The sequence below is a fragment of the Protomyctophum bolini genome, assembly GCF_963924005.1.
Source record: "Protomyctophum bolini genome assembly, chromosome: 15".
NCBI lineage: Eukaryota > Metazoa > Chordata > Actinopteri > Myctophiformes > Myctophidae > Protomyctophum > Protomyctophum bolini.
In genome coordinates this window covers 34088279-34107931 of record NC_137876.1, presented here as the reverse complement: position 1 = coordinate 34107931, position 19653 = coordinate 34088279, and the positions used below count along the sequence as shown (strand labels likewise).

General features: G+C 43.5%; 1 protein-coding gene across 2 annotated transcripts in view; it reads left to right on the top strand.

The window, feature by feature from the left end:
* Positions 1-19653, top strand: part of fndc3ba (fibronectin type III domain containing 3Ba) — a 147311-nt gene that overhangs the window by 90009 nt on the left and 37649 nt on the right. For both annotated transcript variants that reach the window (XM_080783955.1, XM_080783956.1), the window contains exons 8-17: positions 5455-5513; positions 9904-10055; positions 10368-10427; positions 10784-10922; positions 12748-12801; positions 12928-13052; positions 14408-14582; positions 15291-15377; positions 18348-18483; positions 18953-19024. In XM_080783955.1, the coding sequence (XP_080640081.1) occupies positions 5455-5513; positions 9904-10055; positions 10368-10427; positions 10784-10922; positions 12748-12801; positions 12928-13052; positions 14408-14582; positions 15291-15377; positions 18348-18483; positions 18953-19024 (1059 nt within the window). The remainder of the gene's footprint in view (positions 1-5454; positions 5514-9903; positions 10056-10367; positions 10428-10783; positions 10923-12747; positions 12802-12927; positions 13053-14407; positions 14583-15290; positions 15378-18347; positions 18484-18952; positions 19025-19653) is intronic.

Below are 19653 nucleotides of genomic sequence, written 5' to 3'. Positions count from 1 at the left end.
ATCTATCTCAGCTTTTGCCTGATAGCACACATGCTAACAGTGCTGACCACAACGTTAGCAGCATTTGATGACAGCTTGCCATAGCAACGTACAGTGTGCGCAGACCTAACGTGAGCTTCTGGGACAGAAACTTGCGTTTTCATGACAGCAGCAGCTGCTGCACCCTGTGATAGATACTGTGCTAAAGATGCTAAAGCAACACAAAACAACATCCACACGCAAAACAAACCAGGGACCAGGGTTGCCACATATCGTGGATGTGAGAGTGAAACAAGCAACCAGGTCTATAAAAATGTTAATAGGCCAGTTCAAAGTAGGTAAATCAGAAATGGTCCGGAAATTAGTCTTAAAATAATCAATTATAGTGTTGACTGTCACACTTTGTTGTCTAATGTTGTTTCAGAGCAGTGGAACTCAAACATTTCCATGTCAAGGACTACCAATAGATAAACAAGTCCAAAGTAGCTTATAATGATCAGACTTGGCAACACTGTCTCTAGGTTGAACGTTCGACTTTACAAGCTCACACATATGAAATATGTTTTTTTGAATCTTCAAACTGAGACATATTTGATGATAATACTGTTAGCACAGTCATCATACTCCAAGAGCATACAAATGGAACCAAATGGACCCTGATTTTCCCAGAGAGCAAATGGTATCAAATGGGGGTCTGTGGCCTAATGCATTTCAAACTGGGGCTTCTTGCTATTATATTCTCTGCATATCTTATCAACTTGGGGTGAATATTTCACCACAATACTTTACTGAATATTTCACAAGAATATAACACAAGAGTCAAATGTACGGTCAAATGTAATCACAATATAGGCTACAGATGTACATATTTATGACACAGTAAAATGTCGAAAATTAGTGCTACCCCCCCCCCCCACACACACACACACACACGACAGGCAAGGCTGTTGTTTGCATCGTTAGCAGGCAGCAGCTACCTTGCCACTGCTCTCTGTGACTGTAGTTGTTTCACCATGTTTGCGTATTTATGAGAAATAAAAAACACTTTCTGTTATTGCAACGACACTGGGATGAGCCCGGCGAAGCCGGGCGAAATTCTAGTAAGCATACATACAGTGTACACAGATAGACACTAGAGTGCTTTGTACACAAGTGTACGCTTTAGTGTCTGTCTGTCTGTCTGTCTGTCTGTCTATAAGACTAAGACTATTGAATTACCAGACTCAGTACCAAGCTAAAGTAACACACTCATCAAACAGACTTGAGTTTCATATAGGTCCCTATATGACTGACCCCTCTACTACACACACACACACACACACACACACACACACACACACACAGTGTGATTTACAGTGGTCAGATGTAGAAAGCAGACCTCTGGTCGGAAAAACCTTTGCTTTGGGGATCACACATGGAGGGAAGACTTCCAGTACACACACACACACACACACACACTCCTGACAACACCCCCCAAGCCACCACTAAATCACATTGATCGTGTGTGTGTGTGTGTGTGTGTGTGTGTGTGTGTGTGTGTGTGTGTGTGTGTGTGTGTGTGTGTGTGTGTGTGTGTGTGTGTGTGTGTGTGTGTGTGTGAGACGTGTATTTATATTTGACTTTGTCTTAATTTTCCTTTCTGCCTGTGTGTACATGAATGTGCGTGCAGCACCCTGCAGCTGCAACTGATGTGTATTTGTGTGCATGCATGCGTTCTCACAAGCATAGCATGTTTCTGTGTCTCTTCCACACACACGAACACATACACACACACACACACACACACACTGTGCACTCCACTTGGCCCATGCATCAACAAGCTTTCCTCTTGACTTTAAACTCTCCGAACTGAGGCCTTTAGGCGATGTTTTCTGTATTAGTACAGTACTAGATGCCCGAACCACCTAAGCTGGATCCTTTCCAAGTGAAAAAGCAGCGTCAGGCATGCCCAAATATGGAGTCTGGCCCGGGCGGAGGCCTTCTGGACTACCGTGGGTCCGACCGACTTGACACCGGGCACTGCACTCCCAGTGGGGGAGGGGAAAGGAACTGGTTGGAATAACGTGTTCCTTCCACGTGCTACGTCCAACCAGGGAAACTCCCCCCTGTCAGGTGTAAAGGAGCAACTTGGACACTCAGGCATGAAGGACTAGGTTGGTGGAGGGTGTGTAGAGCCCAGGATCACATTCAATGATTGACACAGGGGTGAAAAATGGGTTACAAAATTGTGGGATAAAAAATATATTAAAAAAAATATATATAACAGGCGTTCAACAATAGTACATGCATACACTTTCCTTAATGATTATTTACTGGTTTCAGTATTTATTTATGATGTATTTTCTCTATTATTAAGGTTATTGTAGAGGCCAATTTGTTTTGGGGGCGGGGGTCGCGAGACATGGCCAAAGCATTTCGGGGGGTCCCCAGGCAAGAACGTTGAGAACCCCTGCTTTATAACACTACACAACACTGATGTTCCAATACGTTAAGTACTGTGATGTTTCCAGCTATCTCCACCAAAGGGCTTCCAGCACTATTGTCATCATAGTGGACAGCAATAATGACTCGCAGATGTAGGAACATTTGATTACAAATGATGCAACACGGCGATTAGCTGTAATAGTCGCTGTGCAGAATGACACAGATCAGATGGTTATCAATAGTTGCTAAAAAAAACAGAGCAGCTAATCCGAGTCAGAATTCCTAACTCCCCCTCCCCCCTTTTCAGTGGTACTGTGGGTAATTTACGACCCTGTTTTTTTTCCCCCTTTCTCCTGAGAGCAATGCTCAGAGGCGTGCTTGTTCAGAAACCATGCATCATGATTTGACATGTGATGGAACGTGGATTTCATATTGATGAAAGATGGGAACGGGCGAAAGCTGGCTTCTTGCATCACACACGTTATGTGAGACAGAACCAGGAAAAAACACACGTTATGTGAGACAGCACCAGGAAAACACACACGTTATGTGAGACAGCACCAGGAAAAAACACACGTTATGTGAGACAGAACCAGGAAAAAACACACGTTATGTGAGACAGCACCAGGAAAACACACACGTTATGTGAGACAGCACCAGGAAAACACACACACGTTATGTGAGACAGCACCAGGAAAACACACACGTTATGTGAGACAGCACCAGGAAAACACACACACGTTATGTGAGACAGCACCAGGAAAACACACGTTATGTGAGACAGCACCAGGAAAACACACGTTATGTGAGACAGCACCAGGAAAACACACGTTATGTGAGACAGCACCAGGAAAACACACGTTATGTGAGACAGCACCAGGAAAACACACGTTATGTGAGACAGCACCAGGAAAACACATGTTATGTGAGACAGCACCAGGAAAACACACACGTTATGTGAGACAGCACCAGGAAAACACACGTTATGTGAGACAGCACCAGGAAAACACACACGTTATGTGAGACAGCACCAGGAAAACACACGTTATGTGAGACAGCACCAGGAAAACACAGCGTTCTGTTTTCTGCGTCAACTCATTGCATAATGTACACTTTGTGTATCCTACTGCAGTGTTGTGCACTGGAAATAGCTGTGCAGCAAAGTATAAATCTTGCTATTTTGTGCATGGGTGTGAGTGCATGGTGAAAGCAACACATGCTTGCCAACATGCTTGCCTTTTTCCGTGGTGCAGAATAATAACCAATCAATAAGCACAAAAATGTCAAAGAAAAAACTAATTTCTGCACACACGCACACGCACACACACACACACGCGCACACACACACACACACACACACACACACACACACACACACTGGTTAACTCCGCATTGAATTAATTTGAAACAGATTGAGGTTTTGGTGGATTACACCCAACCATAAAGTGACAAACCATACACAGCTCTGTCCATAGCCACACGTTATGTCGTACATAACCAAACCATACACAGCTCTGTCCATAGCCACACGTTATGTCGTACATAACCAAACCATACACAGCTCTGTCCATAGCCACACGTTATGTCGTACATAACCAAACCATACACAGCTCTGTCCATAGCCACACGTTATGTCGTACATAACCAAACCATACACAGCTCTGTCCATAGCCACACGTTATGTCGTACATAACCAAACCATACACAGCTCTGTCCATAGCCACACGTTATGTCGTACATAACCAAACCATACACAGCTCTGTCCATAGCCACACGTTATGTCGTACACATGAAACATATTTTAGATGTAACAAAAGAGTGTCATAAAGTCGTATTTGTATATTTCTATAGCAGGAATAAGGAGGAGAATGCAATTGTTTTGTGTCTCAAATGCTACAGATGCTTCAATAGGTCAATAAAGGAGAGGGCAGTGATAAAATAAAATGAATGAAAGGTAATGATGAAGTTATGAATTGATAAATGTGTTAACTTTGGCGGCCCTACTACATATACATACCAAATATTGTAAACTTTAGTCCACATGACAGAAGCCATAACGTGCTGTCATGTGCAGATCAAAACCCTATAGGACTAGGTAATGATAAACGCCTCAGCCCACTTCTCTCCCAGCCAGGACAGTTTATGAAACGGCCAATAGGTGATCCGATCCAATTGTGACCTCAATTACACGATCAATATAGTGAGGTCAGATTAGACGGTCACTGTGTCAGGCGGTTGACTCTTTAGTCTTACCTCCTACACAGCCATCCTGATCTGTTGATTTTCTAAGCAGACCTCACAGTTAAGCACACGGCGTGTCCATCAACAGTCTCGTGTCCTTGAACAAGACCATGAACCTGGTTGCTAATTCAGTCTGGATAACAGTTCTAATGCACAAAGAAGTATAGAATGCAACAGGGCTGGCTCTTTTCACCGCACCATTTTAATGTACTGGAAGGACCCTTGCTGACCAGACGGGAACCATTGGCTATAGAGGGTAGATAGCACGATAATATATATATATAATATATCTCTATATTATATATATAGATGGTAGATAGCACGATAATAAAGAGACCTTTGGGGATTTAAAACCCAGCTCACATCGATCAACAGTCGCTCTGTTGCCAAACTGCTGATTTTATCCGTTTTTAATATTGTGGTCGAAAAGTACATTTCCTTCCTTCCCTTCCCTCCTGTGACAGAGACAGTGACTCTCCACAAATTGTGCAATCGTGTGCAGTTGTACACACACACACACACACACACACACACACACACACACACACACACACACACACGTCATGGGCTGTATGTAAGCTATGCAGATGATCTATCAGTATTGTGTTCTACCTACAATTTTACCAGGCTGTGCTGTCATTATCTCTTTTTCAGTAATGGTTGTTGGAGGCAAAATCTGTCTGCCACCTGTTGGAGATTTGTTATTATAACTCTCTCTCTCTCTCTGTCGCTCTCCATCTACCCCTGCCCCCCCCCCCCCCTCTCTCTCTCTCTCTCTCTCTCTCTCTCTCTCTCTCTCTCTCTTTTCAGATCATGACTCAGAGGGGAAGAGGGTTCAAGACATGCTGTCTGCAATTGACAAACCACAGGTCGGTATGCACACCTGTAGCCACAGTCACGCACAATTGACACAAACACACACATACACACACACACACACACACACACACACACACACACACACACACACACGCAACCAAGACATTCATTTCAGACCTTTGACCACCTACATCTGCTGAACCTTTGTTTCATGTTAATAAAACTTTTATTATCAACAAATCACAGCAAATTCAGTGCAAAAATACAAATTAAAACAAAACTCTCAACAAACTAAAATGTAGGCCTATATACATGGGTCTTGGGGGAGAGCGTATACAGTCCACTAGTACTACAGTACACTTTAGTCTGCCGAAACATCATGACCACGGCCAATCAGTAGCAAGCAGCGCACACATCACCCGTTTGGCCCTGTTTGGCCCTGTTTGGCCTACTGTAGCTCACACCACCCTGCAGGAGTGGGGCCAAAATTGGCACCCTTTTCAGCCCTCTTCGACTGCCCAGCCTCTGGTAGTGGAAACCCAGCAATAGAGAGATAGCTGGTGAGTGAAAACATATATTTGTATATATTTCTCATTAGTTTGTTCAAAGGCCATTCATCATTTAGAGCTGCAGCACTCCCCAACCTGGCCACAAGAGGGTGCCATCCTCCTGGTCACTGCACTTTTGAGAGGCCAAGTGCAAACTCTGTAACACACACACACACACACATGAAAATATGTGTTTATTAAAGTGTAACTACTATTTTTGTACTTTTAAAAGCTAACTATATATATGAAATCGATTTTAAAACGTGAAAACGATATTGAAGACTGCCATGAGAAATTTAAAAAAAAATAAAACTCATCCTTGTGAAGGAGGGGGTGGGGGGGAGATGGTGTAAGAGAGAGTGATTAGGAGGAAGGGAGGGAGAGACGGATGAGGTGCTGCAAGTTCAAGGCCTGTAAACGCTCCCTGTGCCAGTGTTTATATGATGCAGGCTGCAGATGGATGGAGCTAATTCACCTCTCTCTGTCCTCCCTCACCTCAGATGGCCTGTACACACACACACACACACACACACACACACACACACACACACACACACACACACACACACACACACACACACACACATGCTCAGGAGTTTTGCCGTGCAGTGTAGATCAACGACCACACAGCCTCTGAAAAAGGAGCAATGGGAACAAGGCATGGGGGGGGTTAGAATAATGAGAGAGGTGAAGTCATGTGAGAGGGAGAAGCAGAGAGGGAGATGGAGATGGATAAACAAAAATAGAGAAGCTGACAGAGGGAGAGAAATGAGCTCAAAGAAAAGGAGGAAAAAAAAGCTGAATGAGAGGGAGATAGAGACGCTGAAAAGCCAGAAAACTGGCAGAGAGCGGGAGGATGGGGAGATTAAAAAAAGAAAAGAAAAGCAGAGCCTCAAAGAAATAGTTGTAAGTCTACTGCTTGTGATTGTGCTCATAAATCCAACGAGAGAGAGAAAGAGAAAGAGAGAGAGAGGCTATTGACCTCCAAGTCCCCTCAACTCCTATTGTCGCTAGAGGAGAGAGAGAGAGAGGGGGGGGGGGGGGAGGGAAGAAGAGAGAGATGGAGGCTGAGAGAGTGGTAGGAGGGAAGTGGAAGTACTACGGTGTTGATTATGGGGCCATTTTTACAGTCAGTTAGAATAACTGCGTATGTAGTAATAGAGAATCTGAGAAATAGATAGAGGGAGGAAGGAAGGAAGGAAGGAAGCTGTAAATCAGTTGTAAGCCTTTTGTGCGTTTGCTGTACATAAAGTTAAACTATGGAATGGATGGAGTAGTGACCTTTAACCTGTACTGCCTTGTCGTCTATATACGCAACTGCTCTAAAAGGAACTGGGTGTGCGGGAGTTTTCTCTTCATAAATATATTTTAAAAATATATATATATTATATATAATCCCGTCGGTTGTTATGGCCTCTTTGTGACGTGTGAGAGACACCTCTTCTACTGGCATTAGAGCGTGTTATGACTGAGTTCATCATGATATATTTATACAGGGAGACAAAGTCGAGTTCATCGTCTTGCCAGTGACTGTAGTCATGAATCAGACTGTAGATGGTAAATGGATGTTGCTGTTTTTTCCAACTCTAAATGTCTTGTACAGAACATACGCAATGGTATACAATCTGAATTATTTGTATTGCCAGTATTGTCACTAATAATAAAGTTTAAAAATGATCTACAAATATCTTCTCAAAATATAAAGATGCAAGGATGAAGATGATAATGTTATTTTTTAACCCAACGTTGCAAAGTTCTTATAAAATGGCAAACAAAGAATGGGGTAAAATAGGCCAAATAGAATACCCTGGTCAACTAAGTATATACTGTATGATTCAATTGGTTAAAAGCAGATAGATATGTAGCTGCACGAAGTATGAATGGTACAGTGTGTTATTCCATAACGTTGCTGTCCTGGTCCTGTTTTGTTTGCTAGTAGTTGGAACTGAGAGAAGAGGTTATTACCGAGTAATACCTTACATTAAGATTAAGATAAGATAAACACTACACCATATGCATTATACAATGTACACCTGAGTGAAGAGCAATTGAACTAAAGTACTCAAAAAGGACAATTGCTCTCTGTCTCTGTCTCTCTCTCTCTCTCTCTCTCTCTCTCTCTCTCTCTCTCTCTCTCTCTCTCTCTCTCTTTCTCTCTCTCTCTCTCTCTCGCATAGACAGTTTAGTCAGACTTGTGGTTAGTTCTACCTTCAGGGCACATCCATGCACTGTTTTGTGGATGTGGTGTCTGGAATTACTGGGACATGTCTTCTCACATACTGCACACTCACACTCAAGCTAAAACTCCCACAAACTATATAGACATGAATACGCATGTACTGTAATATCAAAGGAACACACATACAGTACATACTGTACATACATACGTGCTTGTATACATACACGGGCACACTGCGTCGAATAGTCAAACCAATTTTTATTTTCAGAGTTAAGAAGTTGTTTATTCATGCTCGTTTATTTTCCCAATACGTTCCTGTAACCAATACGCCTGAGTTCAGAAGGCTGTGTGGAGTCTGGAATGATGGAGGAGATGACATATTTCTATACCCCAGCAGACACACAATTGCATGAAGCCCCCAAGCCCTGCCAGAATGAATCCAGTAACTCTCATAAATGTGGCTGGCCAGCTACCAGAGAATGACAGCTTAAACTGTCATCTTTCCCGTGGATAGAGGGAGCAGGACAGGGACACTGTCATTATGACCACGTATGCTGTACTTAAGTGAAATCCTTTCGTCAAACACGGAATAGAATAGAAATGGATACCTGGTATATGGAGGTAATGAATGAGTGAGAATTACTTTTATCCTCTGTGATAACATGGAAGGGTTCACAAGGCTATACAGTATGGCAGCCAATCTTTGATGGGGTAGATCCCTCTCTAGACTGAGCTTCAATGTAGCTTGTTGAACAGTATTATGATTACCTGGAATTTACAATCATATCAAAACGGTGGTGTACTGTACTTGTATGTGTTACTTTCTTTTTCTTTTATATTTTTTATTTGTTTAATGTAAAGTCTATTTGTATTTTGGTACTTTTTGGGTAATTTTCCCATGTTATCCTAATATAAATGCGTCTGTGTGTACGTCCGTCTGTAATCCATGTAACTCGAGAACTGTCATTTGACACACGCGTTCAACACCACCACAGAGAGTGCAGTGCCCGGCCTTGAGTCGGTGGGATATACCGGTGTCCAGAAACACCACAAAAGCTTCTGGACAGGGCCCAAATTAGCCAATTGATCACACCTGGATCTCCATATATTGAGCTGGCCTGTTCTGACATCACAATGATGTTCTGGCATCTGCATAGACTCATAGCCTTCATAGAAATCTGAATGCCTGACAAAGAGCTCCATATATGGGCATAAAAGGGACACATAATAACTGGGTGGGCAGGCATGCATTTACAACTTGCATCGTTCCAAGTAGGCCAGTGCGCAACGGGCACTGCTCTAGTGTTAAATCATGTTGATTAGGTGATGTAATGGTGATGTAAAAGAAACCGTGCCAACACAAACATTAAATGCCATTAAAAATAAAGAGACAATATGATGTACATTTTCCCTTCATCAATGGCGTTTTTAAAACAAACATTGAACTAAAAACAAACATGAAGTGCCCCTAAAAAAAGAGGGTGGTTCTATACATGCTGTGTACTGCAACTGAACAAAATGTGATAAATCACAGCAGGGGCTCTTGAACTGACTGTGTGTGTGTGTGTGTGTGTGTGTGTGTGTGTGTGTGTGTGTGTGTGTGTGTGTGTGTGTGTGTGTGTGTGTGTGTGTGTGTGTGTGTGTGTGTGTGTGTGTGTGTGTGTGTGTGTGTGTGTGTGTGTGTGTGTGTGTGTGTGTGTGTGTGTCTCACAGGTGTCCAGCGTACAGGCGCGAGCTGCACGGTTGTCCTGGACGCCCCCTGCTGGCCTGCTCAACAGGCACAGTAACGGAATGCCCGTCTCGTGCTCCTATGAAGTGTCTCTGTCGGACAAGGGACGGGACGGGAAGTACCGACTCATATACAGGTGAGAACCTTTTATATCATTGAAAAATGAAAAGAAAAAAGATGGACACTCGTGCACGCACGCACGCACACACACACACACACACACAAAAGATCCCTCAACACATACTGTCACTCACTAGTCATTTGGGAAGTCACCAGGATTCCACCTGACTGTTCATTTTTTGCTCTCAAACACAAGCATTCAGACACATCCAAAAAAGTCTCAATATTGTGTGTGTGTGTGTGTGTGTGTGTGTGTGTGTGTGTGTGTGTGTGTGTGTGTGTGTGTGTGTGTGTGTGTGTGTGTGTGTGTGTGTGTGTGTGTGTGCAGTGGCGAGGAGTTGGAGTACAATTTGAAAGACCTAAGGCCAGCAACAGACTACCACGTACGGTAAGAAGAACAATGACTCCACATCTAAAATAATTGCTTTCTTTTTTTTACTAATTAGTTGCAGAGAGTAAACACCGGGAAGACGTGTTGAAATGTGTTTCTGGTAATGTTGCCTGTAATCTAGGAATTTTAGTTTATTAGTCTCCTCATGTTGCACTCTGTAAGATCTAAAATATTAAATTCAAAACGCATATGTTTTTGTTTTACGTCCGGATACGCATATAACCCTGTGTATCTCCATGTAAATAATATACTGTCTCTCCCTCTGTGTCTGTGTGTGTCTGTGTGTGTGTGTGTGTGTGTGTGTGTGTGTGTGTGTGTGTGTGTGTGTGTGTGTGTGTGTGTGTGTGTATCAGAGTGTCCGCAATGTATAATTCAGTTAGGGGCTTGTGTTCAGAAGTGGGCTCCTTCACCACACACAGCAGTGTCCCTGACGTCCCCTTCCCCCCAAAACTCTCTCACCGCACCAAGAGCACCCTAACCCTACAGTGGAAGGTACACACGCACGCTCGCTCGCACGCACGCACGCACGCATGCACTCACGCATGCACACACACACACACACACACACACACACACACACACACACACACACACACACACACACACACACACACGTTGAGGATGCAACTTGTTATGATTGATTGATTAAATACTTTATTCGCAGAAATGTAATGAATACAGGGTACAGTCAAACAGAAATGTAATCGGTACAAGGTAGTAGGTACAGTCAAACACACGACCAATGGGATCACCGAAAAAAAAGTCCTTGCAGTCTTGTTTCCATTCAGGTCCTTCCTGGGTATTGAATTCATAATCATGACATGAAAAATAACAACAAAATTCAAATCATCATAAACGGTAACAAATAACAAAAATGTGTGCAGGTTGTGGAACAAAGAAGGGGGATATAAGGAGGAGTGGGTAGTCACTATACTAAGGGGGGGGGGGTAATCATTTCCTCTCTTTGGCATGCTAAAAGGTGGATTTTCAGGCTTGTTCTAAAGGATGCCAGGGATTTGCATTTTTTGAGGGAGGGAGTCAGGGCATTCCGGCAGTGCTGTTATGTTGTAAAGTTGAGATGATATGAACCAGATAATAGTGAGTGAGTACTATCATTTAGTTTTGTGCTTCTTTCGCATTTGACGCATTTAATGTTGTGATTACCGGTACACATTATCTAACTCTGGCAGGGAAAGACATTTGAGCACACTGTGAGCCTCCCTCCCTCGTAATGAGGTTAAAGGACAGATAACAAAATACTGTTATCAACAATATTTTGGATGATGATCCACTTAGCGCAAAACCCACATATTTTATGCAAATAGACATAATGGAGTTTCCAGTTTCAACTCGGTCACCCACTTTAAACCTGGCACTCGTATTTTGGGTGGTTGATCTAAAAGCTCAGCTTCTAGAGCTTTTTTTTTGCAGTACATGTAAAGCTAATCTTGCCCTTATCCCTAAACTTATTTGTCTTTTTTTTTTTTTTTTTACTATTTTGAAAAACATTTAAAAATACCGGTAGTTAAACTAGCCGATCTACATCTACACGTTGTGAGCTTGTAGATTGTCTATTTGAACTATTTTTAAAGGTTTTTCAAAATGGTAAAGAATTAGTCAAGTAAGTTAATGGATAAGGGGTAAGCATGTAAGGGGCAAGATATAGCCTGAAGTTTCATTCCAGTGGAGCTACAGAGCTGTCCCGTTTCCTATCACTGTGACTTTGACCTCTCCTGACATTTTCTTCCTCACACCCAATGTCACTGGCAATCACTCCCCCAGACAGGATATTAAATACTGTCACTGTTGGTTGGAAACATCCTATGTCCAAAACCGCTACTTTTCAGAAAACTAAAATGTTCAGAAGTATTGAAAATAGCAGATCTACAGTATAAGCTCACAATGCGTGGTGATGTGATGCGCTGTGAGATTGTAGATCATCCATTTTCACTACTTTTGCTTCAGTAAGAATCAAACGGTGAATCAAAGGTTAGCGAAGAGCGTCATCTAGTGGTAAACACCGGTGAACACAGTTTGGACGGTCTCTGGCAGGCTGGGCCTTGGAAAGAACTTGACATCATCATCTTTGATTGGCAGGGAATGAGTTTTTAAGTGGCGAAAAAACTAAACTAAAAAGTTGGAATATGGAGATACAAGGTTTGTGCCCGATAGCAACGATATCCCGTGTGTTTATTAAAAGAAACACTCCTGGTGCATTTCATCCTGTCACTGCTTTGTGTTTAACTCATTTATCTTGTGCTAATCTATCTCTTCATCTTTCCATCTCTCTGCATCCGTAATGCGATCTGTCTCACAGCCCCCTGGTGACAATGGATCCAAAATCACAAACTACCTGCTGGAGTGGGACGAGGTAAGTCTTTATCCATCTGTCTTTCCTTACTCTGTCTGTCTGTCTGTCCGGTTTAGCTCACTCTCTTTCACATCCTTTTTACTATTATTATTATTATCATAAACACCTCTCCTCTCCTGGTTGCAGGGGAAGAAGAACAGTGTTTTCAGAGAATATTACTTTGGAAGCCAGAGACACTGTAAGCTCACCCGACTGTGTCCTGCCAGTGGCTATACCTTCAGAGTAGCTGCACACAACGACATAGGCACCAGGTAAGAACACGTAAAGTCAACATGCATGCAGACGGTATGCATACTGTGTATGCAGGGGAACATGCTATTCCTCCTGGTTCAGACAAGGAGTCTCTATAGTGCAGGGGCCAATACTTATATTTTCATGAATTGGTACCACCTAAGCCTAAGGTGACCGTAAAAGTTTTATATTTTTGTATTCCTAGTCTCTAGTTTGTATTTTGGTATGATAAGTCTTAATGCCAGTTATATGTGACCATACTATTTATAAACCTATATAAGGCAACATTTTCATTATGCGTTATATATGTGACGTGTCAAACTAGAGGTTTTTCATGATTCTGAATCCATTCCAAGCATTACTTTTGCACGAAAGATACTCCTTGGGCTAAAAACGGCCGTAGCCGTTATCACAAATGTGATGAGGTCATCACATTTGGGCATATTTGGGCTATGGCCGAGTTTTCTTCGGGCAGAACTAATGCTTGGAATGGATTCAGAAGTTTGACATGCTACTTAAAGCATAATGACTTATAGGTTGTTTATGGTATGGTCACATATAACTGGCATTATGCTACTGAATTGGAAGACTTATCATACCAAAATATAAACTAGAGACATGTAGGAAATACTAAAATGTTAAGGTCACCTTAGGTGGTACCAAAATCTGGCTCGGCCCCTGGATTACTAGTACGGCGACAGAGATCCCACCCTTGGACACGGCCAATTGTGTCCGTCAGAACAACCAGCCAAGCCAGATTACAACCAACAGTCGCCGTGGTGGGCAGGAACTTTACCCCCTGTGCCACCCAAGCGCCCGTAATTAGTGTTCCTAATTAGTGCCCTTTGTTCCAGTGAATGGAAATGTTAATGCTACACTTACAATGACATTATGTGCTTCCAAACAGTTTGCAGAACTTAAGGCCATTTCCCTTTTCACAGGAGAAAGATCCCTCCTTGCACGCTTACCCATACAGAAATGGTTTGTTGAGATCAGTTCACTGGCCTTCACCCCATCCAAACACCTTTGAAATTAATTGGAATGCCAAATGCCAGCCAGGCCTAAAGTGTCTGACCTCAACCTCACTGATGCTCTTACGGATGAATGTGTCTTTCTTTCTTTCTTTCTTTCTTTCTTTCTTTCTTTCTTTCTTTCTTTCTCTCTCCTTCCATCTCTTCCTCGACATAATGAACAGAAGAACTATATTGCTTTTAGACTCATGCTAGGTTCTTGGTTTACGTTTACCTGGGATCCAACGTCCAAGTTTCTCGACCCATGCACTGCACTCTTTCTGCAGTCTGTAAAAGTCGCTCCAGATAAGAGCGTCTGCTAAATGCCTGTGTGTGTGTGTGTGTGTGTGTGTGTGTGTTTGCAGTGGTTTCAGTGCGGAGGTGGTCTTCTATACCATGGGCACCCTTCCTGCTCTGCCCCTGGCGCCGCGCCTCGTCAGGGCTGGGGTCTCCTGGATCACCTTGGAGTGGGGCCGTCCGGAGGGCAGTCCCAGCGAGGAACAGCTCAAATACACCCTGGAGATCCAGGAGGACAACAGCGTGAGTGACCCCTCACACACTCCCCTTGCCATGCTTTAGAAGCACACTGCACACCACACACACACAGTGGACATGCTTTTTAAAGGAGTAGTCCAACTACACACCCCATGAAGCCTTCATGGAGATTATTTTGTTTTGGTCGCAGTCCTTACCCAATAATTTGCTAACCGGAAAATATCGGTCAACTGGCCCCGCCAGTCATCAAATGATTGGCTTTGGAACGTGGAAAAACTAAAATCTCCATGAATTCAAGGCTTCATAGAGTGTGTATTGTGTAACTGATAGAAAATGAGTATTTTTGGGGCTAATCCTTTAAGGACACACAGACACAGCCCCACCCCCAAGTGTGATGCAAGAGTAAAAGTCCTTTGTAATGCCTTGCCTAGTAATTTGAGAGGCGTGCGTTTATTTTGGACTCGCAGAGGACCGCGCGGCCCTGTGAAATAGCCACGCGCGTGCCCATTCCGTGCACACGCCCATGGCTGATTAGACCAGGCGTGTAGCGTGGATAAAATTTTTGACTGGGCCAATTAGCATCGCGAATGGGACAACTCCGGTCGATAGGTGAAACCGGTTTTGCCAACTTGCTAATGGGGGACCATTTAAAACAAAGGCGGCTTGCTGGTTGGTGTGATTTTGGACGCGTTACGACAGAAAAGCCTTAAGATGGCTACTGTGTGAATATGATGTACTGTGTATCTCCCACAGGGAACGGACTTTCATCCAAAGTACACTGGAGAAAACTTGACCTGTACTGTAGAATGCCTGAAGAGGAGCACACAGTATAAATTCAGGGTAAGGTGTGTGTGTGTGTGTGTGTGTGTGTGTGTGTGTGTGTGGCCGTATGCGTTCTGTTCTGTGTCTTATCAGAACTGCCCTGCCAACTAGTGGAGCAAACACGACAAACCTTTTTACAAGACCTCTTTGACACTGGTGTCACACACACAGTGTTCACACACATGCACATTCACACACACGTTCACACACACACACACACACACACACACACACACACACACACACACACACACACACACACACACATTCATGGCCTTGTCTGAGAGTTCATCATGCGCACGCCCAGGAGAATATCGAGTTCATTGAGTCATCGTTTCAGTCTTTTCCATCTCTTTCTTCCTCATCTTTTTTATGCACTCTCTAATGATGGCCAATCATTTTCTCTTTCTCTAGTGAAATAAAAGCCTTTTTGTTAGGTTGCCAGGACTGTCCACCCATCCATCCAGGTGTCTTTAGGTGGCAACACAACCACTATTAATCCGGCAAGGAATATAGCAATTTACCTCTGGAGAAAAAACGTCAATTTAGCCAACAGTGAAGCACCAGTAATTTGACAGTCATTTAGCCACCAGGGAGCTCCGCTAGGGCCCCCCACTGATAGCTGCTTGTAATGGGCTAGTAGGAAACACAATGTCCTGACAGTGTGTGTGTGTGTGTGTGTGTGTGTGTGTGTGTGTGTGTGTGTGTGTGTGTGTGTGTGTGTGTGTGTGTGTGTGTGTGTGTGTTGGAGAGAGTGCAAAAGAAAGAGAGAGGGAGGGTGTGTTTTTGTGCAAGAGAGGGAGAGACGTATGCACGGACGCCATGTTTAACCACATGAACCCTAGCCTCCCTATTCTGGGGCAAGCTATTCGGCGAAAATAGCTGACTGGCAAGCTCACAACGACATGGGTTGCGATGCGTTGTGAGATTGTAGACCTGATTTTTTGTGTGTTTTGGTGTAGAGGGGGAAAAGGAACTGCAATAGTATTGGCCGATGCAGGTCAATCTACAAATTCGTAGCGCGGCACCGAGTGCCGCACTACAAGCTTGTATATCCGCTAGTTTTGAACAATCTTGAAAATTTGGTACAAATCTTTGAATATATATTCTTTCAGAGCGAACGTTTTTAACTCAAATCTTTGCTTCTGGGGAACAACATATTTTCAGATGGGGTCGGTGGCCAATTACATACTGTAATAATATGTACTAACATTTTCATATTATATGAAAATGTTTGAGTATTACTGACATAGAAACATGGGTTTTTCAGAAAACTGTCATGACTTAGAAGGCATTTGTAGAATCGTCCTCGGTCTAAATGGGTTAATGTCAATGTTGCAGACAAACAATACTTGTTTGTGTTGCTCAGTGTGCTTCTGAAAGCCCTCTGCTTTTCCTCTGGTCCCAGTTTTCTTACGCTGCAGATTTCTGGGTGTAATCAATCACCACAAACAAGTCACCTCGTCTTTACATCGCCTGATTTAGACGTGTCGCACACCAAAAATATCCAATCTACAAGCCCTACCAGCTGTGATCTCGTAGATCTGCTATTTCCGGTGCACAACCAAGTATAATTCGGGCTTAAATCTCACACAGACATCATGCGTATACAGAACCGGTGAACTCGCTCACACTGTCGCAGAGTGTTAGGTGAGATGCTAGAGAATGTAAGGTTCACTGCACAGTGCACACAATCACATACACACACACACTGGTCATTGATCTGTAAAACAAATCACTGAGAAATACACACCCACAGACAAAAAGTAGAGATACATACGGATGCAGTAACTTCACATGCACACCTGTGTGTGTGTGTGTGTGTGTGTGTGTGTGTGTGTGTGTGTGTGTGTGTGCGTGCGTGCGGTCACAGGTTGTTTGCATGTGCGAACAGAGGATTGATTGTGTTGGCTGAGGTAATGGAGGGGAGGCAGGGGAGGAGAGTGGGGGTGAGGCGGGAATAAGGGGCAGAGATGAGTGGGAGTCGTTCATTGAAAAGGGCACACGTGTACCGCTTGATCGATTGAGAGTTTCCTTACCTCCACTCCCCTCGTCTTCAGTGCTCTCTCACATTCAATCTCTACTGTCTGTCTGTCTGTCTGTCTGTCTGTCTGTCTGTCTGTCTGTCTGTCTGTCTGTCTGTCTGTCTGTCTGTCTGTCTGTCTGTCTGTCTGTCTGTCTGTCTGTCTGTCTGTCTGTCTGTCTGTCTGTCTGTCTGTCTGTCTGTCTGTCTGTCTGTCTGTCTGTCTGTCTGTCTGTCTGTCTGTCTGTCTGTCTGTCTGTCTGTCTGTCTGTCTGTCTGTCTGTCTGTCTGTCTGTCTGTCTGTCTGTCTGTCTGTCTGTCTGTCTGTCTGTCTGTCTGTCTGTCTGTCTGTCTGTCTGTCTGTCTGTCTGTCTGTCTGTCTGTCTGTCTGTCTGTCTGTCTGTCTGTCTGTCTGTCTGTCTGTCTGTCTGTCTGTCTGTCTGTCTGTCTGTCTGTCTGTCTGTCTGTCTGTCTGTCTGTCTGTCTGTCTGTCTGTCTGTCTGTCTGTCTGTCTGTCTGTCTGTCTGTCTGTCTGTCTGTCTGTCTGTCTGTCTGTCTGTCTGTCTGTCTGTCTGTCTGTCTGTCTGTCTGTCTGTCTGTCTGTCTGTCTGTCTGTCTGTCTGTCTGTCTGTCTGTCTGTCTGTCTGTCTGTCTGTCTGTCTGTCTGTCTGTCTGTCTGTCTGTCTGTCTGTCTGTCTGTCTGTCTGTCTGTCTGTCTGTCTGTCTGTCTGTCTGTCTGTCTGTCTGTCTGTCTGTCTGTCTGTCTGTCTGTCTGTCTGTCTGTCTGTCTGTCTGTCTGTCTGTCTGTCTGTCTGTCTGTCTGTCTGTCTGTCTGTCTGTCTGTCTGTCTGTCTGTCTGTCTGTCTGTCTGTCTGTCTGTCTGTCTGTACCTTCCTACAAAAACTACAGAAAAACAGCGTAACTGGGACAATAATCAAAATGTACTCCCCCTCCCCCCTCTACAGCTGATAGCGTCAAACTTGGAGGGGAAAAGCAGTCCCAGTGAGGTGCTGGTCTGCACCACGAGTCCAGACAAACCAGGTCCCCCATCTACCCCCTGCATCACTGCAGCAAGCCCCTATGGATTCACCGTCACCTGGGGTAAAACCTGTTGTTGTATTGAATGTTCATCTACCCCCTGTGATGTCCATCTACCCTCTGCATCACTGCAGCAAGCCCCTATGGATTCAAACCACAGACTGTAAAAGATATTTATTAACTTTAGTAGGTACTAGGCACAGAAATCACCCCAGTAACAGAAATAGTGTAATTACAATGAACTGCAATATGCTAGTTTCACTTCTCATAAAGTCACTATACTTTGTTATTGTAGGACAGAATTCTTAGAAAGAAAGAAAGAAAGAAAGAAAAGCTCCTCTTAATAAATCACAAAAACAAAATATTTTTTTATAGCTTTTTTATAGTTTATATAAAATGATATTAAACATTAATATAATACATATTTGTGTATACATTATTAATCTATCTAATATATTAGTGTTCATAGTCAGCTGTAGTACATTTACACATACTGTACTGTACTGTATGTGACGATGCTTCTGTCCTGTAGATCCGCCCCAGGACAACGGTGGCTCAGAGGCTCTCACATACCTACTGGAGATCTCTGAGGGATGCTCTGAAGGTAGGCTATAGTCTACATGTACCTCTACATACTGTACCTACTGGAGATCTCTGAGGGATGCTCTGAAGGTAGGCTACAGTGTACATGTACCTCTCCCTGGAACTCACCTATGCTTTTTATGGCGTAGGCAGCTCCCGGCAGGATCCGCCGGGAGAAACTAGGCGCAGCTGCTGGACAAGTGGACATGAGACTAATTAATTAGAGTGACAGAGAGAGAGAGGAGTGTGTACGTGTGTGCGTCATATTTAACAAAGGTGCAGACGATCAGAAATCAGCAGAGAGTGAGTGACGTTTGCACTACTGTATCATGCCAAATTGAAGTGGACTCGGCCCGAGACTTTTATTTTCCTCCCTGGAAATAAAAACGTCACCCTAACCAATTTCACTCTCTCTTATTAAAAATAATATATACTTTTTATTACACTGATTATAATGCTTATTACTAGATACACTCCATACAATCATTGTCTTCGCCAGACTGAAGGCATGGCCGAGACCATCCGCCCGTGTTTTTCTGCCATATTTTCATGCTGATTGTCTAAGACTGACTTCTACTACCTGGCCTGGTGGATGTTACATAATTATGGTTTAAAGAAAGGAAACATCAAAATCATTGTGGTAAACGCAGA